Consider the following 22,337-nt stretch of genomic DNA (forward strand, 5'->3'; position numbering starts at 1 on the left):
GCACCCACAAATTTTTTTTTGATTGTCCATTATCTCATCTATCTCGTCTGCCACTTGGATCCTTCTTCCCAGCTGAAGACAGATTAAAAATACTCACATTAATGAAAACAGAAAAAAAAGCTAATCATGGTCAAACCACAGTATAAATGTTGCAAATGTTTCTCCAGCATTTCTGAGATTTTACTTATTAAGTCTATAGCTGCTCATTTAATAGCCAATATCAAGTCAGTTCCAAAAACATCCCATAATTATGCCAGAGAGAAAACCCTTAAGCACTCGCAACCATCTTGGGTCAGAAATTATTTTTAAAAAACTGTCAAACGAGACAATAGGAGCAGGAATCAGTCTTTTGGACCACCGAGCGTGCTCCACCGTTGAATTACATCACAGCTAATCTGGCCATGGACTCAGCTCCACTCACCTGCCCCTTCCCAATAACCTTTAATTTACTTATTCTTCAAAAATCTATCTGCATCTTAAATACATTCAAAACTCCTCAGGACTCCACTGCTTCGATGGGCAAAGAATTCCACAGATTCAATACTCTCTGGAGGTAGCAGTTCCACTTTATGTTTTAAATCCACTCCCCTGAATCTTGACACTGTCCTCTAGTTCTTCTGTCTCCTGCCAGTGATAAGAATCTCCCTGCTTCTATCTATTCATTTTACAGTTTAAGTTCTGAAGTCCAGAATGCTCGGGATAGGGGCAGTCTGGATTTTACAGATACTCAGGCAGTACTTTTAAAATTCAAATTTAAGGAGAATAAAGAAGCGATGAACAGATAAATTTTTATAATTTATTAATGAAACATTTTTTTCATATAAAATAGAAAGTACAAAAAACAAAAAAATATTTACTCATTCATTTCCACAACATCGGTGCATCTATGGCATTATGCATGCATGCTCGCACACAAAGGTCTGCTAAATTTAAAAGTTTGAGAGTTTTTGAGAAGTCCAGATTCTTGGGTGGCCCGGATTTCTGGCATTCGGACTGCTGGCATCTGGAATTTTGGATTTTTATTATACATGTTTCTACAAGTTCTCCCCTCATCATTTTAAGTTCCAGTGAGTGTATTCCCAGGTTATACAAGCTCTCATCATAAGATAACTTTTTCATTTCACAAATCAATTTGGTGAACCACATCTACAAAGCCAGTATATCCTTTCTCGAGTAAAGAAACCAGAACCACACACAATACTTGAGGTGCCTGTACCTGTGCCATCAGTATCCTGTACAGTCGTAGCAGAACCTCACTGATCTTGCATTCAATCCCTCATGCCATGAAGGCAATCATCCCATTTTCTTCTTGATTATCTGCTGTTCCAGTAAAATAACTTTTTGCATTTCTTCTACAAGCACCTCACCTACTGTAAAAAATGTTGCCTTTTTCTCCATTTAAAAAAAATTCAATTTGTTATTTTTCTTTCAAAAATGGATGACTTCACATTTACTAATTGTACTTCATCTGCAGATGTTTGCCACTCTTTGCAGACCCTGTGTCCCTTACACAATTTGCTTTTCCACTAAACTGAGTGTCATCAACAAACTGAGACAGGTCACACTTGGTCCCCTCCTCCAAATCATTTATATTCCAATGATCACACTGAAGACCAGGCCTTCAGACCAGCTGTGCCTCTGCTGCAGTATAAACAGTGGTATCTGCCAGAAGTGTGAAGAATTTACCTCCTTATTTACCACAGGCAAGACAAATCTAATCCACCTGACTGCTGGCTACTCTACTCTCCATCACCAATAAAGTGAAAGAAGATGATGCAATGAAGTGACACTTGTTCTCCAATTACACTGGACAACGTACATATGGTTGCTCTTCATAGACCATAGCTTGGCCTGTAATACCATTATTCCCTCAGTGCTGGTCAAGAAGCTACAAACTCTAAGCCTCTGTACCTCAATCTGCAACTGGATCCTTGACTTTCTCATCGGAAGCCCACAGTCAGTATGAAATTGGAAGCAACTCCTCATTGATCATCAACACAGGTGCACCCCAAGGATGCATGCTTAGCCCACTGCTCTACTCATTATATACCCATGACTGTGGCCAGGAACAATTCCAATGCCATCTACAAATTTGCCGATGACACCACAGTTGTCGGCAGAATCATAAACAGCAATGAGAAAGCGTACATGAGGGAGATAGATCAGCTCATTGAATAGTGTAATGATAACAACCTTGTGCTCAACGTCAGCAAAACCAAGGAGATGGTTGTGGACTTCAGGAGGGTCAGGGGAACACAGTCCAATCCTCATCGAGGTTCAGTCGTGAAGAAGGTCAAGAACTTCAAATTCCTGGGTGCCAACATCTCCAAGGGTCTGTCCTGGAGCCTCCATGTTGATGCAATCATCAGTAAGAAGGCTCGTCAATGGCTATACTTTGTGTGGTGTATGAGGTTCGGTACGTCATCGAAGACTCTTGTAACTTCTACAGGTGTACTGTGGAGAGCATTCTGGCTGATTCCATCACTGCCTGGTATGTAGGCGCCAACTCTCAGGACAAGAATAAACTCCAGGGGGTTGTTAACTTGGCCTGTGACATTGCAGGCATCAGACTTCACTCCATCAAGGACATTGACACGAGGCAATGTCTTAACAAAACCAGCCTCTATCCTCAAAGACCTCCTCTACCCAGGCCATGCCCTCTTCATTCAGCTACCATCGGAAAAAAGGTACAGGAGCCAAAAGATGGGCACTCAGCAGCACAAGGACAGCTTCTTTCCTGCTGCCATCAGATTCCTGAATGATCAATGAATCAAAGACACTGACTTTTCATGCTCTATTACTGTTATTATATTATATTTTGTAGTAATGTCATAAGATGGTTATAATATAGATGTTTGCATTATGATAGTGGCGCAAAACACCAACTTTCATGACTTGTTCATGACAATAAATCCTGATTCTCAACAATTTTTTTCCCCAAAAGGTTTGCTTCTTGAAAAAAATTGGGGATTACAATGAACAACTTCAAGCTGAACTCGAAGATGATTGCAGATTTGCTGTATCACTTAAGAAGTTGGAGAAACATCAAATTAACTTTTAATGAATTTAGCAGGTTTAATCGCATAATGATGCTGACACATTGTGTTAGTTCAAAGGACATAAAAATGTTTTGCCGATGATTTTCATTTGTACTCAGCTTCTGATGCCTCATGTCAGTGTCTAACAATAGTCAACCAGCATTCATGGATTCCAGTGGCCCTGAATCCACTTTTCCAATGTCGCAATGTCCTGGTGAAACTTTTCACCCTGTTCGTCACTGACTGCACTAAGATCAGCAGGGAAAAAGTTCACATGTCAAGGCAGAAAAACAATTTTCAATGACATGCTGCACTTCATGGTTTTGTATGCTTGAAGCATCACGGGAAATATGAAAAGAAACCACAAAAATAATTTATATTTTTTAAAAAACAGGTATGTGATAGGAAAGTTTTTTGGTGATTTTTCGTGATTAGCACCCCCAAAATCCATAAAATAAACCCAAGTGTTCAGGAAGCAAAATCTTCATTGTCCAGTATTACCTGCTCACCAATGCCTTGTTTGGGTTTTGCCAGGACCACTCAGTTCCAGGCCTCATTATAGACCTGGTTCAAACAAGAATAAAACATCATATAGCATATGATGGAAGGTGATTATCAAGAAGTCCTGATCAAACTCAGGTCAAAAGGCAACAAGTGGATGTCTTTCTCATGCTGTTAGTCTTGCAATGCACAATGATAGGCAGAGGTCATTCATCCCAGCCAACACAACACCAAAGGAATTCATCAGGGCAGTATCCTTGACTCAACATCTTCATTTGTTTCAATGAGGACCTCCTGTCCATCACAAAGACAAAAGTGAATGCTTATTTGATGAAGATTGAGCAATGTTGATTGCTAGTGTATATTGGTAGCAGTGCTATTGCAGCTGCCGAATTGACAGCGCTGTCCCTGTGAGAAGCAGGTGGTTGGAGATGCGACGTTCAGTGATCCAGCTGCCCGACAGCCCTGTAAAGGTTTTAAACATCTAAGGAAGAGGACCAGTGGCAGTTTATTCAAACCGAGAACTCACAAAAGGTCTATACGCAAAATGGAGGCGCTCATGCTCGGCAGATCAGACTTTGAGTGTGTGGACTCCAGGGGAGCAGAGGACACTGGCACAGGACACCAGAGTGGAGAACGGTTCCCCCCTGCTGAGATGATGCCTAGAGGTGGACCTTACAGGGTAGGAACCAGAACAACTCACCAGAAGGGGCCTTGGTCTCACACCAGGCTACACATTGCTGGCAAATGGCTTCTGGGAACCAGGCATCAGCTCCATCCCAACCAAGTTATCCACGCAAACCATTCCTATCTGTTTGAATTCAACCCATGCCCCTCTGAACCTGTATGTCTGTCTTAATGTCTTTCAAATGTTAAATTGGCAAGAAATTTTTGTCTTTTACTTTTATATACTGAGTCAGTTCATTTCATTGTCTTTAAGTGACGACATTGTTTAACGAGTTTAATGTATCTTATAGATTGAACTTTGAATAAATGGGCAGGGGGGAGAGGAAGGGAGGGGAGAAAAAGGGGAGAAAATGACACGAAATATTCAAGAGTAAAATGTCTATGTATTTTGGTCAGTAAGGTTTATAGTGTGAAAAATTTAAAAAAAATTTTTTAAAAAAGTTATATTGGCATATGATTCAACCACCGTATCTGGCAGATTGTCCATAGACCCACAACAATCTGTGTGTAAAGGGTACCTTCAGATCCCTTTTAAATATTTTTGTTCTCACCTTAAATCTATGTCCTGTTGTTTTAGACTCCCCTACTCTGAGTAAAAGACCACAACTTTCTACATTATCTTTGTCCCTCCCCCATGTTCTCCCCTTAGCCTCCTGCACTCCAACCTCTCCTCTGATTCAAGGCTTCCAATTCCAGTAACGTACTTGTGAATCTTTCCGACATCTCTTCCACCTTAATATTATCTTCTCGATAACTGGGTGACCAACACTGCACTCAATACTCCAAGTGTGGTCTCAATACTGCACTCAATACTCCAAGTTATAAATGACGTTCCAGCTCCTGTACTCATCATCCTGATTGATGAAGACAATTGCACCAAATGCCTTCTTCACCATCCAGTCTACAACATTCATGGAATTATGTACCTGCACCTGCATGTCACTGGGTTCAAAATCGTTCTCTAGAATGCTGCCATTGACACTTGCAAATCCTGCCCTACCAAAGTACAGGACCTCGCACGTGGCTTTGCCATTCATTGATCTACCCTCCTGACATCATCTAGATTCATTTGTCATCTTAGATAACCCAACATTAGCATCATCTGCAAATTTAATATAGATGACAAACAAGAGTCGATCCAACACTTCTTCCTATGGGATAACATTGGTCACAGGTGTTCTTCTTTTCTTCTTCTTTGGCTTGGCTTCACGGACGAAGATTTATGGAGGGGTAAATGTCCACGACAACTGCAGGCTCGTTTGTAGCTGACAAGTCCGATGCGGGACAGGCAGACACGGTTGCAGCGGTTGCAAGGAAAATTGATTGGTTGGGGTTGGGTGTTGGGTTTTTCCTCTTTTGTCTTTTGTCAGTGAGGTGGGCTCTGCGGTCTTCTTCAAAGGAGGTTGCTGCCCGCCAAACTGTGAGGCACCAAGATGCGCGGTTTGAGGCGATATCAGTCCACTGGCGGTGGTCAATGTGGCAGGCACCAACAGATTTCTTTAGGCAGTCCTTGTACCTCTTCTTTAGTACACCTCTTTCATGGTGGCCAGTGGAGAGCTCGCCATATAACACAATCTTGGGAAGGCGATGGTCCTCCATTCTGGAGACGTGACCTACCCAGCGCAGTTGGATCTTCAGCAGCGTGGATTCGATGCTGTCGGCCTCTGCCATCTCGAGTACTTCGATGTTGGAGATGAAGTTGCTCCAATGAATATTGAGGATGGAGCGGAGACAATGCTGGTGGAAGCGTTCTAGGAGCTGTAGGTGATGCCGGTAGAGGACCCATGATTCGGAGCCAAACAGGAGTGTGGGTATGACAATGGCTCTGTATACGCTAATCTTTCTGAGGTTTTTCAGTTGGTTGTTTTTCCAGACTCTTTTGTGTAGTCTTCCAAAGGCGCTATTTGCCTTGGCGAGTCTGTTGTCTATCTCGTTGTCGATCCTTGCATCCGATGAAATGGTGCAGCCGAGATAGGTAAACTGGTTGACCGTTTTGAGTTTTGTGTGCCCAATGGAGATGTGGGGGGGCTGGTAGTCGTGGTGGGGAGCTGGCTGATGGAGGACCTCAGTTTTCTTCAGGCTGACTTGCAGGCCAAACATTTTGGCAGTTTCCGCAAAACAGGACGTCAAGCGCTGAAGAGCTGGCTCTGAATGGGCAACTAAAGCGCCATCGTCTGCAAAGAGTAGTTCACGGACAAGTTGTCTATCATTATAATTATAGACAAGGTCTATAATCTGAGAAAAAAACCTTCAATTGGAAAACTAACCATGAATCCAATGCATTCAGACATCCTGGACCAGCCTACCATGTGCGACGTTGTCAGTGGACTTAATAAAATCCATGTTGACCAAGTCTACAATCCTGCCCTCATCAGTCTTCTTGGCCCCTCTTCAAAAAACTCAAGTTTGTAAGACACCAGTTCCCACTCACAAGTTTGACAATTTCTAATCAGTCCTTGCCTTTTCAGATGCATGTACATCCTGCCCCTCAGAAATCCCCAGTAAATTACTCACAGGGGACATTTCTATGATGGCTATAATGTATGTCCATGTCCTCCCCCTCAACAACCGCTGCAGCCGTGCCTGCCTGTCCTGCATTGGACTTGTCAGTCACCAACGAGCCTGCAGCAGACGTGGACATACCCCTCCATAAATCTTCGTCCGCGAAGCCAAGCCAAAGATAATATCCCAGTTCCTCATGTGAATCTCAATTTAAGGACATGGATACTGTGAAATTAATGGAAACTGGAAGAATCCACTTCAACATATTGTATAGAGCTCAGAATTTAATAAAAATGTATTCTGAAGTATGACTGAATAAGCAAGCACAAACATTTAAACATACACCACTCTCAGCCTCCTTTTAACTTTTAAGAGAATATGATGATATGCCATCTCTTCCCAAAATAGCTTCAGTCCCTTATCAATTGACACATGAAACATACATAGAAATTTGCAAATAATGTTGTTAATACTCAGAGGACAATTTATGCTTAGTGCATTAACTGATGATTGGTGAAAAAATATGAGCATATTGCCTGAGAAACATAGTGTTTACTTGTTGAGCCAAGTGCAAGCACTATGGATTGTTAAAAAAAAGAAGAGCCCTTACCCCAGTCCTGTTCATACAAGGCTTGGGAAAGGCACCATGATTCACTTATTGGCATGCATGGGTGTACAGAAATGAAATATTGTTTAAGACTTCTGCTTAGTGAAAGCCACAGCTTAAAAATAATCATCTAACAACATGTTCTTTTGGAGAAAAAGTGGCTTATTAAACCTGTTTCTTCAATCAACATTCATTTAATGTTCCATTCTTTAGCCTATTATATAAAATTAAATGTAAAACAACTGAAATTCCTTTTAATGTTAACAAGAGTTAGATGATAAAGCAAAATAGATGATGAAAAGACAAACCAAATTCAACATGACAATCATCCAGTGGTTAGAAATATTTTTAACAAATAAAATTCATATTTCTTTCTTAAACTCTTTGCACAATAGCCATCAGCCTAGTCCCATTATTGCCAATCATCATCTTGGACATGGCATCAAGTAATTCCATCTTTGGGGGGAGAGGGGTGGTAATAATGTTTACCCTGAGGGTAGCCTCATCCACTGCTTACAAGGACCAGCAGTTTGTAGGATGGTAATTAGGAATGCAAATTTCACGTTTGTTGTTCCCTCCATAACCTGGCCACAAAGAAGCTAGTTTCAGTTATTATGAGTTCCTGCTTGAGTATAATGGGATATTCATTGTAAGGGATAGTATAGAGAGGGACTGAATGGTCACCGTTAACATTTAAAATGTCACACAAGAACAACATAAGTCACAGCCCAGCAACAATTCGATACATTGGAAGAACTGAGGGAAAGCTTGTCACATTCTGTTCCAGAATTCGATACATTCACAAAGACACTGATTTTTCAAGGGAGAACCATTCTGACTGCTGGAGAGAAAGCACCTTTTGAAGCAGCTCTTGTAGCCAGCCATTTTTGTGGAATTCAGAGCAAAGCAGGCTCTGTGGATGACTGGGCCTTTTCGATGGATTGACCTGTGCCAGCAGGGTCTTTTTGGGAAGCCAAGTGCTTCATTTTGATTGTGACTAACAATGGAGGTCACTTGAAGAGAGTGTCTCATTTTAAGTGTAACTAGCCGTGAAATTACTTGGAGAGACCGGCACCAGGATCTTGGAAGTTTTGTGGAGGCTGCCCAGTTCGAGTCTTGCCTACCAAAAGGACCAGGAGTGTTATGACCATAACTCATGTGGGTGGACACTTCTTCAAAGGTAACACAAGGAGAATTCGTGAGTCTTCCCATCAGTTCATCATTAATTCTGGGCATTAAATTTCAAAGGCCTCTGCTTCAACACTGAATTTGAAAAACTGAACTTTGAGATTTTGTCCTGGACTGTAATGGTTTGGGTATATCACACACAGACCCATACACTAGACACCTGTGCATAGCTGGGGATAGATTTATTGTTAAGGATAGTTTAAAAGTTAAGAATATAGTTAGAGTTAGAAATAAAATTAGTAATGTAAAATTAAACCCTGATTCATTGTCTATTGCTACTTGTTTCACTCAGTTCGTAACACAGTACCCAGCTGCTCATGAGGAATAGAAGGACCTAATTTTAAATATCTACAGTTTTAATCATTTTAAATTAAGGAAACAAAAAAGCACATTATTTAATAATTACATGAAACTTTCTTTTTCCTCAGGAACATAAGTGAAACAGAGAATCAATGGAACCAAATAAACAACGAGCAATGAACAATCCACATACTCTGTCGAGATCTCTGCTTGAAGTTACCCTCATTATGACCAAAACAGCACAGTAGTATCAAGAAGTTCGTGGGGAACTGTGTGCACAGGATGGGCGACAACTCCTAACTTCAACCAAATATATTCAAGAATCTTTTCAATAAGTGCATTGGACGAAGAAGAAACATTGATATTAAAAAAGAATCTCAGGATTGCATGTGATCTCATGCATGTACTTTGACAATAAATATGAAATTTGAATGTTAAATTTGGGTACAGAAAGCAAGAGGGAAGAGGATAGAAGTTTTTTTTAATGTTTTTTAAAAAAAACATGCCTTTTAAATCACCAAGGATTGGTGAAGAATTGGGGCACTAAAGACAAATTTTTAAGTGGTAAATAGATTGTTCAGTAGTAATTAATGCCAATAGGCCTGAACGGGCAAATGATAACATTTTCAGGCACTTCCATTGGGAATCTTGTGGCCAAATGTTAAAGCACCAGTAATTTTTTTAAATTTCCCAGGATAATAGAGTAGATCTCTACATTGCACATTTCAGACATCTATAATGCTCAGCAATGTAGTAAAATTTCACTAATCTGCTATTCACTTGCTTGCTTCGAAAATTGTGAGGACTCTGTGTGTAACTCACAATGGTGTTTGCCATAACCCTTTTTCACTCCCAGTTCCCAAGCACCTTTCGCACTCATCCCGCCTCCAATTTATAAGTTCCCTTCAACAGACTTGATGAAGAGCCCCAACCAAAAATGTTGACCAACCACTTGTATCCTCGGACACTGCCTGACCTGTTGAGTCCCTCAAACTCCTCTTTTCACTCCCGATTCTCGCATCAGCGGTTTCAGTGTCTCCCTTTAAAAAATTACTGGAACATTTAAAACAGAATTAAAACTGTTGGGGAATTAATAGGAATCTCAATTTGTCCAGACAATTTGGTTCTGCACTACACGAAGGTCCTGAATGTGTCAGATTATCCAAGTTTTCTACACCCCACTATTTTTGTGCAAAATCATGACCATCGATCACGAGAATCCCCCCCCCCCCCAACATAGACGTGATCCACCATGATCATTGTCTGAAGAGGGTGCACAAAATCATTGAGGACCCCTTCCACCCCACACACAGCATCTCTCAGCTGAGGAAGAGATAAAGGAGGATCAGAGCCAGCACCACCAGGCTGAGGAACAGCTTCTTCCAATGGGCAGAGAGAATGCTGAAGGGCCAAAGGACCTGCTCATGCTGACCATCCAAGACTCTCATTTCTACAAAGCAACATTTATTTATTTTTATAGCTTTAATACATGTATTATTTGTCTGTACGTGTGCTACATCTGGTTGTGTGTCCGCATGTTTTCGCACTGAGGACCTGAGAACGCCATTACGTCGGGTTGTACTTGTGCAATCAGATGACAAACTTGATCGAGTCTTGACCATTTAAAAGGTCAAAAAACAGAAATTCAATGTTTGAAATGAAAATTTATATGCTTCAACAATCATCCAGTGCACTTTAAGAGATTACTAACAAAAATAAGAAACAATTTTATTGTATTTATAATGCTAAAATCTACAAAGAAACAACAAAAATTTAAGTTCATTAAATTTAACAGATCATTATTTCCCACTAATAGGAGTAGAATTTCTGGATTTAAAAGATCATGGACAAAAAATGTTCATCAGATTCCCACTCAACCTAGAGTAATATGTTTGATCATCTCATTTCAGCCAACTCTAATTTTTTTATGATGGAACAAATGCATGAAACAGTGATGGCAGTAAAACTGTGATCTAACATCCCAACATTTTGGAGCTGGCTCATTTGGTCACATTTGCCGACCATCCCGTCCACTGGCGGGAGCCACAGTTCCCACCCTCCCAAGCCCAGGCGGCAGCCCCAGTTCACACCCTCCTGTCCACTGCGAAGAGCTCCGGTTCTCCCCTCCCGCCCACTGGCGAAAGCCCCGTTTCCCACCCTCCCACCCACTGTGAAGAGCCCCGATTCCCACTCTCCCATCCATTGGCAGGAGCCCCAGTTCCCACCCTCCCCTCCACTAACAGGAGCTCCAATTCCCATTCTCCGGTCCACTGGCAGGAGCTCCAGTTCCCACCCTCCCATCCACTGGCAGGAGCTCTGGTTCCTACTCTTGCATCCACTGGCAGGAGCTCGTTCCTACTCTCCCATCCACTGGCAGGAGCTCCGGTTCCCACTCTCCCATCCACTGGCAGATTCTCCATTTCACTCCCTCCCATTCACCAGCTGGTTCTACAGTTCCACTCTCCTGTCCACTGGCAGGGTTCTGATTCTAAAGCTTCTGGTGTCCTCTGCTCATTTTAAATTTACCAGGAAGATTTAAATGCAATTGTATAACATGAAGTTTTTATAACCTAAAATAACCTATGATAGTCTGGAAAATTTTCCAGTCCACCACTACCAAAATTCTGTGAAAGTCAGATTAATGAAATTTTATTGTTTTTATTTATTTTAAATATATTGTATTGGAAATTTTAAAAAAAAATACATTTTTTAATAGTTATAGTCTGGATAACTGATTACTGCTTGCAATTCACAATTAGTTATCTATAGACTACAATGTCAGAAATCAAAGACTACAACGTAATGTCAATGAGTGGTATCTGAAAGCATCAAATTCTTCAAATTGCTGGCTGTGCCTTTATTGTACTTCGTATATTGTTTTGTAGTACCGATTGGTGAGATGTTTTTCTGACCTGCCATTGAGCACTGGTGCACTAAGTTTGGAATCACACAGGAGAATGACACAATAAGCTGATGCACATGTAGAAACTGCACAGGGTGGGGAATGGGAGAAACAACCAATTCAAGCCGTGTTTTTGTAAACAGTCAAATGTTAGCTAATTTCTAAATTTGTTATAATGCTGCCATTAGATTAATTGGCTGGTTTTTCATCAATAAACAATCTGAGATTCACTTATTGAATCCACTGAGCTTATGCAAGAACCCCTTCCATGTCTATATGAAAACCAAATTAAATTAAAATAAAATAGAAGAACACAGAGCAGGAACTGCTTACCAGCTCTGTCAGACTTCTCCTTCTGTTCAAGGAGGTCTTCACGCTGTCCACTGAATTGCTGAATTCTCGCATGAAGCTGAGAGATTTCCTCTTCTTTCATTTCTAATGTTTCATGCATCTGTCGTTTTGTTTCTGCGATCACCATTCCCTGCCATTTAAATTTTAAAATTTAGACTTACAGTACGGTAACAGACCCTTCCGGCCCACAAGCCCAGGCCGTCCAATTAACCTATAACCCCAGTACATTTTGACTTCTTAATTGAATTTATAAGAACATAAGAAATAGGAGCAAAAGTAGGCCATCCGGCCCATCGAGCCTGCTCCACCATTCAATGAGATCATGGATGATCCGATGATAGGCTCATCTTCACCTACCTCATTCCTTTTCCTCATATTCCTCAATTCCCCTACTTTGTAAAATCTATCCAACCTTATCTTAAATATTTATTCACTGAGGTGGCCTCCACTGCTTCAATGGGCAGCAAAATCTATAGATTTGGGGAAAAGCAGTTCCTACTCATCTCAGTCCTGAATCTACTAACCTGGATCTTGAGGCGATGTTCCCTGGTTCTTGTCTCCCCTGCCAATGGAAACAACTTACCTACTTCTATCTTTTCTAAGCCTTTCGTAATTTTATACATTTCTATAAGATTCCCTCTCATTCTTCTAAATATCAGCGAGTTCAACCCCAGGCGACTCAATCTTTCTCATAGGCTAACGCCCTCATCTCTGGAATCAACCTGGTGAACCTATTTTGACCAACTCCAAAGCCAATACATCCTTCCAAAAGTAAGGAGACCAGAACCACACGCAGTACTCCAAATGTGGCCTCTCCAGTACCTTGTACAGTTGCAGCATAACCTCACTGCTCCCAAATTCAATCCCTCTGGCAATGAAGGCCAACATTCCATTTGCCTTCTTGATCACCTCCAAACTAACCTTTTGCATTTCATGAACAAGTTCTCCCAAGTCCTTCTGCACAGCATCATTTAAATAATCTAATCTCCCATTTTTCCTTCCGAAGTAGATAACCTCATATTTACCAATTTATTAATTCTTTAACTTTTACTTGCAAAGAAACCTGAGCGTACAAACTGACATTTCATTCCTCAAGAACTTTCTGATTGTAGAATTTCTGGTGTATTTTTGTTGAATGACAACATTGTCTAACTGAATTAATGCAACCTAGATTGTATAACTAAAATGGATGAGAGGGGGGAGGGATGGGGGGGTGGCTTGGGAGGAGGGAGGGGGGAGGGAGAAAAAGTCACTGTAAATGTGTGGAAAAGAAAAAGTGTATATCATGGCTATTGTGATTTATGGTGTGAAAAATAAAAAATTAAAAAAAAAAAAAAAAAAAAAAGAACTTTCTGATTCACTAAATGGAACTCTTCCACCTTGTTCATTAGCAGTAACATTTGCCTCCTGCAGGGCAATGAACTGCATTTGAAAGTTCCTTTGCCTTTCTGAAAGCTCCTCCTTTGAAGGCAATTTCATGCCTGCTTTTGCCTGTCCACTTGAGCAGAATTTATCAAGTATTGTAACATAAAATAAGAAAATGCTGCAAGTACCTGGCAGATCAGGCTGCAACTGTGGTGAAAGTAACAACATTAATGTTTCAGGTCATTGACCTGGAACATGTACAGATTTTCTTTTCATCACCTCATCATGAAACAAAGTACTACATGAGCAATTAACTTCTTATTTTTTTTATGCATGCCCTGAAACATGAAGTGATGATCACTCCAATTGTTGTGTTAAATTCAGTGAGGGTTAAATATCATAAAGCATTGTCACATGCTCTTAAATGCACAGCAGAACAGGTCACTTCCAATGAAGAACCGGCCCTAAACAATTTAACCAAGTATCAGCTCCTGGGTTTCATGTTGTAACTCAGTAAGAACAGTGGTACAGAACCAACTTTGGACGAAAATTGACCTGATGCAATTGTGTGATGACAAAATTGTTTACTCCGGAGAACTGTCCATTCAGAGAAGAAGAAACCATATATAACGTCTGTAGTTCCGATTTGGGCTACACTTTCAAAATCACTCCCACCTCACAACCCCATCACCACCACCAAATCCCCCCCCCCTACTCCCCACCACTGACCCCCCCTCGATCATATTTTGAATCTGTTAAAAGATTTGTAACTCAGCTCATAAAAATCATTAAGTTGAATACATTATATCAAATGAAAAAGCTTGCCTCTGTGGATACTGCGAGAACTTCAAGATTTTCTTTGCTTAAGATTCCAGTATCTGCAATTCTTGTGTTTCTCTCATCTTCTTACAACCTGTCTATTTACATGCCTATAGATGGCATTCAAATTCCACTCTTTGTTAACTGTTTACCGGATGCGTCAACATCGATCTCCAGTTTCCATTACCTCCCCCACATTTATACCTATGGCTCCTTTCCTCTAGTTCTGTCTCTTCCCTTTTCCCTCTGTCTCCTTTCCCCAGCACTGCTTCCACAGGGCCCCAAACAACACTTCCTCCCCCAGTCAACTCTTGCCTGTGTCCCATCTATATCCAATTCACACCCTCTCTCTATTGGTCTGCACTGTTCCCACTGCCTTTTCTTTCCAGCCATTGAATTCAGATGCCTGCCTACTTTTTACTTACACCATGAAGACCCAAAATGTTGGTTATATATCCTTACCTCCTATGGAAGCCGCAAAACCTGCTGAGCTTCTCCAGCATTTCTGTGTTTTTATGAAGCCCAAATGCCAATTTGGTTAGCATGGATGGGTTGGACCAAAGGACCTGTCCTGTGCTGCTTGGCAGCGAGCAGACTAATTTTTGGACCCAAACCAATTTAACAACCCCAGAGGAGATCCAAGTAAATGCTTCAAATGTGATTGGCCATCACAATAGGAGCTCGACAAGTTTAGAAAAACTCCAATAATTCACCAGAAATTGTAGCACTTTCCTTCAATAATTATTGCTCACCTTATCTTGTTCCAATTGTTCAATTAAATTCTTTGCATCGCGTAGCTGAGTGATTAGTTTACTCTTTTCAGCTGTGTGCAGATCCTGAAAATGAAATGTGTTGCGTAAATAAATAATCCAACTTATATCCTCTGTCGAGGGAATGGAATGTATAGGAGATTTTAAGTTATTTGTCCAACTGCTCCATATTTGTATTTGTACACCACACAATCCTCACTCGGTCTCCAGTTCATTAACCAAGTCAGCAGGAATGCTCATTCCCTTGTCCTTCATGTTCTGAACTTACCCTTGAATGCTACCAGACTGTATTTTTGCATTAATTTTCAGAGTACAGCTTTATTTTGGTTCAATGCATCTCTGGACTTTGTATTCATTTTCAAAACAACAGCACCAATTGGCAAACCGGAGAGAAAGTTGTCTAGAAACAACCTCCCTACATTTTTGGTGCTAATGGTTGTTGGCTGGTTTTGTCAAGAATTAGAACATCCAGCTCTGGTGATGTTATTAAGTAGGCCGAACAGCCAATCTAATAGTTATCAGACAAGAAGCCCAAATTAAGCACTCAATTCTGAATGAAAACTTTCAATATCTTGCCATGCACCAGTGTATTGTTCAGAATGGACAGCAAGATGATCACTCAGACTGAAAATTGAACTGTGCTCTGCCAAATTGAAACAATTGTCTGAAACAAGACACATGGAGAGTGGCTCAATTTATGGACAAATTATGTTGAGCATGGACCAAATGCCAATCCAATGCTGACTCATATCTTTAATAAGTCTTATGGGACAAGGATAGCAGAGCTGGGACTTTTCTCTTTGGTGTGAAGAAGGATGAGAGAAGACTTAATAGAGGTCTACAAGAATCTGAGAGGGATAGATAAGGTGGACAGTCAGTGTCTTTTTCCCAGGGTGGGAATAGCTAACACTAGGGGTGGAAAGTTTAGGGGAGATATCAGGGCTAAAGTTATTGTTGTTTATTTACACAGAGAGCTATGTGTGCCTGGAATCCCTTGCCAGGGATGGTGATGGAGGGTGAAATATTAGGGGCATTTAAGAGACTCTTAGACCAGCACATGAATGAAAGAAAAATAGAGGGTTAAGAGGTAGGAAAGGCTAAGAATTTTTTTTCTTACGAATATACAAGTTGGCACAACATAAGGGTCAAAGGGCCCAAACTGTGTGGTAATGTTCTATGTTCACTTTGTTCCACATTCAGTCAGCATTAATTATTCCCATTTAAGAACAAGGAGGTTCTGCTGCAATTGTACAAGGAAGTGGTGAGACGGCATTTAAAATACTACTATGTGTAGTTCTGGTCTCGTTACTTGAGAAAGCATTTCCCTTTATAACTTGAAGAAGGGCTCAAGTTTGAAACATTGGTTCTGAATGGTGAATACACTGTTTGACCTGCTGAGTTTCACCAGGATTGTGTCTGCAGACTTTCGTGTTTTACTCTTGAGAAAGGATATATTGGCTTTGGAGGCAGTGTAGAGGAGGTTCACCAGATTGATTGTAGAGATGAAGGGATAAGTTTATGAGTAGCCTGGGACTATGCTCATTGGACTTGAAAAGGATGAGGAAACATAAAATATTGAAAGGACTAAATAATAGTTATTTCGACTGGTAGGTGATACTAGAACTGGGGACAGTCTCAAGATTTGGGTAAATTTAAGACAGATAAAGAGCAATTGCTACTCCCAGAGCAACAAATCTGAAATTCTTTTTTTAAATTTTTATTTAGAACATAATAGAAGTCAATTCTGGGCATCTAAACCAGCGCCACCAAATTAACCCTGTACGTTTTAAAGGTAGGAGGAAACAGGAGCACCTGGAGGAAACGCACATAGACACTGAGAGAATGCATGAACTCCTGACAGACAACACTGGATTTGAACCTAGATCGTTGTCGCTGTATTAGCATCACACTAACTCCTAGGCTAACAATGCCACCTGGCAAAGGCTGCTTAATGGAATACGTTCAATGCACAGATATTACAGGAGAATTAAAGGTGACGGAGAAACAGGCAGCTAAGTGGAGCTGAGTCCACGGCCTTACTGAATGGTGGAGAGAGCAAGACAGGCCAGTTGGCCTACTCCTGGTCCTTTTTGTTATGTTAAAAACTCAGTTACTTAGCGGGTAACAAATCTATTTTATTATCAACCATTTTGTTGCCAACAGTTGTGCAAAGGAGAACAGGAAGGGAAAAGAGGCAGAGATGGAAATAAAGAGACAAAAGTCCTGCTCTGCATAATTTCAGATACACAGGATACATGCACTTTTCCATCCAAGGAGTTTACCATTATAGAATATAATGCAACAACCCAGGGCAGATCAATGTTCAGCATGATCTCCCTGCTTAATAACTTGACTGAAATTGTTTACATCTTAATAACCACTTCTGCCCTGCCACTTTCAACTACTTATGTAAACCTACCTACAGGTCCTTTAGCTCTCGCAACTCTTTTCAGTTAATACTCTTTGTTCTGTTTTTCCTCTTGGATCAGGTATCACAACTTTAGAACATAATGGAAAAAAGGACACTGTAGCGACACACATTCTTGTAGCGGTAAATCGGTCCTGCTTGTCACACGCGGTCGGCGGGGCAGCCACTGCAAGGATGGCGTTGCGGGCCGTCTCTTCCGGTCCAGGCTGGAAGTTCGCATACGTGCTTGCATCATTGGGATACAAGCGTCGGGATGTTAGGGGCGGAACCGAAATGGTCCTTAATGCGCGAGATTTAAATTAAAGCAGTTGTGATACCGGAGCTCATAGCCTGTTGTCTCAATCTCTTCACTGCGCTCACTCATAACATGTTACATTGGTGACCCCAACGAGCCTCAATGTCCTGAAGACTCGAAACAATGTAGATGCCGTCACATTGAAGCTGTCAGCTTTTTGGACTAACAGGTTCTTGGTTCAGCCAAGCAGAGGCCCAGTTCTAAATCCAACAGATAACTGCCAATTCGATGAGACACTTCTTTGTCATCTGCTTGTTCGACCAGGAAGCAGACTCACTAGTTGATTACCTCATTCAAGCACCGCTGGAGGAAGGTAAATATATGGCTCTGAAAAACCTCCTTATTAGAACGTATGGCCTCTCATGGCACGAGCAAGCAGCCAGGCTCCTGCACTTGGATGGCCTAAGCGTTAGGACGCCCCTCTGCCCTCATGGACAAGATGCTCACGTTGGCAGAAGGGCACAAGCCCTGCCTCATGGTCGAGCAAGCATTCCTTGAGCAGGTGCCCGAAGACATCAGGCTCCTCTTGGCCAAAGCAGACTTCAGCGAACCACCACGCAAAGCTGAAGCGCGTGCAGATGTTCTCTATCATTCGAAACGTGAAGCCGTCAACCATGTTTCACGGCCACCACGGAGGTCAACACCCAAGTCTATTCCACCACCCGAGCAGGCCCCACCCTGTCAGAGGACGGAGAGGCCCGATCCCAAATGGTGTTTTTATCACCAACATGGGGGGGAGGGGGGAGGCATCTGCCCACAAATGCCACAAGCCACGTTCGTTCCCAGGAAACTGTGTGGCCAGCTGCCATTAGTGGCTGCGGTAGCTGGCCGACCAAATAGTATTCTCCACGTCTGGGACAGCATCTCAGGCTGCAAGTTCCTATTGGACACAGGAGCGGAGATTAATGTCATACTCTCTATGGCATCCGAGATGCACACGAGACCCCACGGTCCTTCCATTTGGGTTGCCAATAACACCGCCATCCAAACCTTTGGAAAAAGGCAGATTCCTGTAGGTTTCAGTGACACCACATTCCAATGGTTCTTCACCCTCTAGTGGACAACCCCCTGCTCAGCACAGATTTCCTCCGGGCCCACTCCCTACTTGTCGACCTCCAGGGAAAACGACTAGCCTACGCTCAGACTTTCCACACAGTGCCCCTTGGCAGATCAAATGAATCATCCACCCAGCCGGCTTCTGTGGAGACCAAACATGGTCAGTATGGCCAACTCCTTGCAGATTTTCCCTCCATTCTATGCCCACAATTCATGGCAACCATGCCCAAACATGGCGAGCAACATCATATTGCTACCGTGGGTCCACCATTGCATTCATGAGCCTGCTGCTGGGCCCCAGACAAACTCAACCTCACCAAGGAAGAGTTTAGGTGCATGAAGGAACTGGGCATTGTCCCTCATTCCGATAGCCCATGGGCCTCACCCTTCAACCTGGTGCCCAAGTCCAATGGCAGCTGGAGGCCCTGTGGCAATTACATATGTCTCAATGACACCGGACTGTTCAGCCTCACATAAATAGACTTTCTGGGCCACAAGATCACCCCAGGTAGTGCCACCCCTTTACCAGACGAAGTCAATGCCATCTGGCAATTTGCCAGACCAACGACACTGAAGGGTGTTCAGGAATTCATGGGCATGGTGAATTTCTACAACAGGTTAATTCCTGAAGTAGCCAAGATTATGTGCCCTCTCTTCACATGAATGTTGGGCTTGTCGAAGGAGCTGAAATGGAGAGAAGGCGCACAGTGTTCAAACAGACTAAAGAAGCTCTGGCCCACACTATGATGCTGATTAATCCACGGATGGATGTACCTACAGCCCTCACCGTCAACGCGTCCAACATAGTCACGGTCACAGTTTGTCGTTGATGACTCATGGCAACCCCTCGCTTTCTTCAGTCGACACCTGAGACCACCCGAATTGAAGTACAGCGCAATTGAATGAGAACTACTCGCCCTCTACCTGGCCATCTGCCACTTCCATTACTTCCTGGAAGGGCATCTGTTCACCGTCTACACCAACAAGTCCCTTAATTTTGCCTTCGCGAAGTCCTCCGACCCGTGGTCTGCCCGACAACAGAGACACTCGTCCTTCATCTCTGAATTCACCACTGCTATCCGACACCTCTCCAGAAAGCACAATGTCGTTGCTGACGCACATTCCAGGCCTACAGTCACGCTCTGTTACAGGGCATTGACTCCCATGATCTGGCTCCGGCCCAGCAGAACGACCCTGAGACACTCAGCTTCAGAACAGCAATCACAGGGCTGCAGTTCCAAGACCTCCCACTTAATGCCGATGGCACCAGGCCTCCACTGCGAAGTTTCCACTGCCCAGCCCTGCCCTCTCATCCCTGCACAGTGGAGAACAATTTTTGACTTAATCCACGGCTTGTTGCACCCCTCCATCCACACAACAGTGCCGCTAATATCCACAAAATTTGTTAGGCACAGCCTGCATAAGCAGATCACAGAGTGGGCGAAAAACTGCACAAGGTCCAGCAGCACACCAAGCACAAACTTCAACACTTCGACAGACCAACCAGAAGGTTCCAACATGTCTACCTAGACATACTAGGACCCCTGCCTGTATCCCAGGGATCCCGCTACTTACTCACAGTGATGGACAGATTCACTTGCTAGCCAGAGGCCATACCCATCCCGGACGCCTCCACAGAAACAAGCGCCAGGGCTTTCCTCTCCACCTGGGTCTCCCGCTTCGGTGTCCTGGCAGAGGTTACGACCAACTGGGGAGCACAATTCACCTCCACCCTATAGACACAACTCTCCAGACTCCTGGACACCCAGCTGCACCATACAACAGTTTACCACCCTCAAGCGTTTTCACCGCCACCTCAAATTGGCGCTGATGACATGCCTTGATAAGCTCAACTGGGTGGACGAGCTGCCCTGGGTTCTCCTGGGCATTTGCACAGTGCCCAAGGATAACCATGGGACATCCTCAGCTGAACTAGTCTACAGAGAGACCATCACAGTGCCTGGAAAGTTCCTCCCTCCAGCAACAGAGCATGACGCTGATACTGCCGTCGTCCTTGAGCAGCTGTGTGGCAAACTGAGCTCTACTACACCACCCCCACCATCGTGACACAGTCAACTGCCCTGCAACTATCCCCTGGATTTATCTTCCTGTGAGTACATGTTCGTGTGCACACACAGGACTCCCCTTCAACAACCCATACAGGGTGCTACACAGAAACACTTCAATGTTCACCCTTGACACTGGGGGCAAAGAGGAGGTATTCAAGCTGGACTGTTTGAAACCAGCGCACGTGGACTTGTCCCAACCAGTACAGACTCCCCCACCAGTGCATAGAGGTCATCCACCAAAACAGCACGCCACTCCTGCAACGCATCCCAAGGGCATTGGTGCCAGTTTTTGGGGGAGGGGGGAGTTGTGCGGTGAACCGGCCCCGCTTGTCACACGTGGTCAGCATGGCAGCCGCGGCGTTGGGGTCGTGGGACTGTCTCTTCCAGTCCAAGCTAGAAGGTCACATACACGCTAGCCTCATTGGAATGCAAGCGTCGGGACGTTAGGGACAGAACCGAGATGGGGCTTAAAAGCTGCAGTGCGAGATTCAAATTAAAGTAGTTGTGATACCGGAGCTCACAAACTGTTGTCTCAGTCTCTTCACTGCGCTCGCTCACAACGCGCTACAACACCACCAATCAAATTTCATTCTTTCGCCTGCTACTGATTGTGGCATGAGTTTTTTTTTAAACTTTATTCAATGCATGTATCATTCCACCTCTATACAACAAAAAGCTACTGTGAATCCCTGTAAATTGGAGATCCAGACATGATGGATTTCCACAATAGATGATCAAAGGCAGAAGAGATCAAGTCAAAAATTGATCACAAATAGATCACAGTTTGACTATTCCAATGGCATCTTCCAATAATTTAACTTCTATTACTATCTTACATAATGTCCTACACCTGAACTGGACACATTGTTTAATGTCTTCAGAGGACCTAGTCATATTCCTGTGAAATCAGATAAATTTGTCATGGACCATAGATTTGACATTTCTACTTGGATATTCATTAATTTCACTACAAAGATACAAGTTGCTGCCAGCACTTCATTATAGGAAGGGTGTGGAAGCTATGGAGAGGGTGCAGAGGAGATTTAACAGGATGTTGCCTCCATTGGAAAATAAGTCTAATGAGAACAAGGCATAGAGGAGCATTCAGAGCCAAGGAAGTCTGTAAGGTATTTGTTTACAAATTACTTTTATTTTCTCCAGCTCCTGATAACGTTCATCTAATTGTTCTTGCAGGGCTTCCTTTTCACTGGTCATCTGGGTACAGCGTTCCTTATGGACACGAATCATTTCCTTGCAACGCTGTAGAAGATTTTCTTGCCTCCTCACTCGTTTTTGAAGACCCATCAAAGAATTAGCACCATCTCCAGCTCCCTCTAAATGACATAACAACAAGGAGAAATCCAAAACATGGCTACAACACAAAATTCCAGAGTTAAAGCAGCAAATTGAACACCCAAAATTACTTTTATAAAAAGAAATCGAAAGCTGCCAATAGTCC

The 22,337-nt window shown here is 42.8% G+C and overlaps 1 protein-coding gene across 7 annotated transcripts in view; it reads right to left on the reverse strand.

Moving 5' to 3' along the window:
* The window catches only part of golga4 (golgin A4), a 208,793-nt gene that overhangs the window by 145,211 nt on the left and 41,245 nt on the right, over positions 1–22,337 (reverse strand). For all 7 annotated transcript variants that reach the window (XM_069920317.1, XM_069920314.1, XM_069920316.1 and 4 more), the window contains 3 exons: positions 22,025–22,212; positions 15,013–15,096; positions 12,059–12,206 (listed from right to left, as the gene is read on the reverse strand). In XM_069920317.1, coding sequence (XP_069776418.1) covers positions 12,059–12,206; positions 15,013–15,096; positions 22,025–22,212 — 420 coding nt within the window. The remainder of the gene's footprint in view (positions 1–12,058; positions 12,207–15,012; positions 15,097–22,024; positions 22,213–22,337) is intronic.

The sequence above is a fragment of the Narcine bancroftii genome, chromosome 2 (genome assembly GCF_036971445.1).
Source record: "Narcine bancroftii isolate sNarBan1 chromosome 2, sNarBan1.hap1, whole genome shotgun sequence".
NCBI lineage: Eukaryota > Metazoa > Chordata > Chondrichthyes > Torpediniformes > Narcinidae > Narcine > Narcine bancroftii.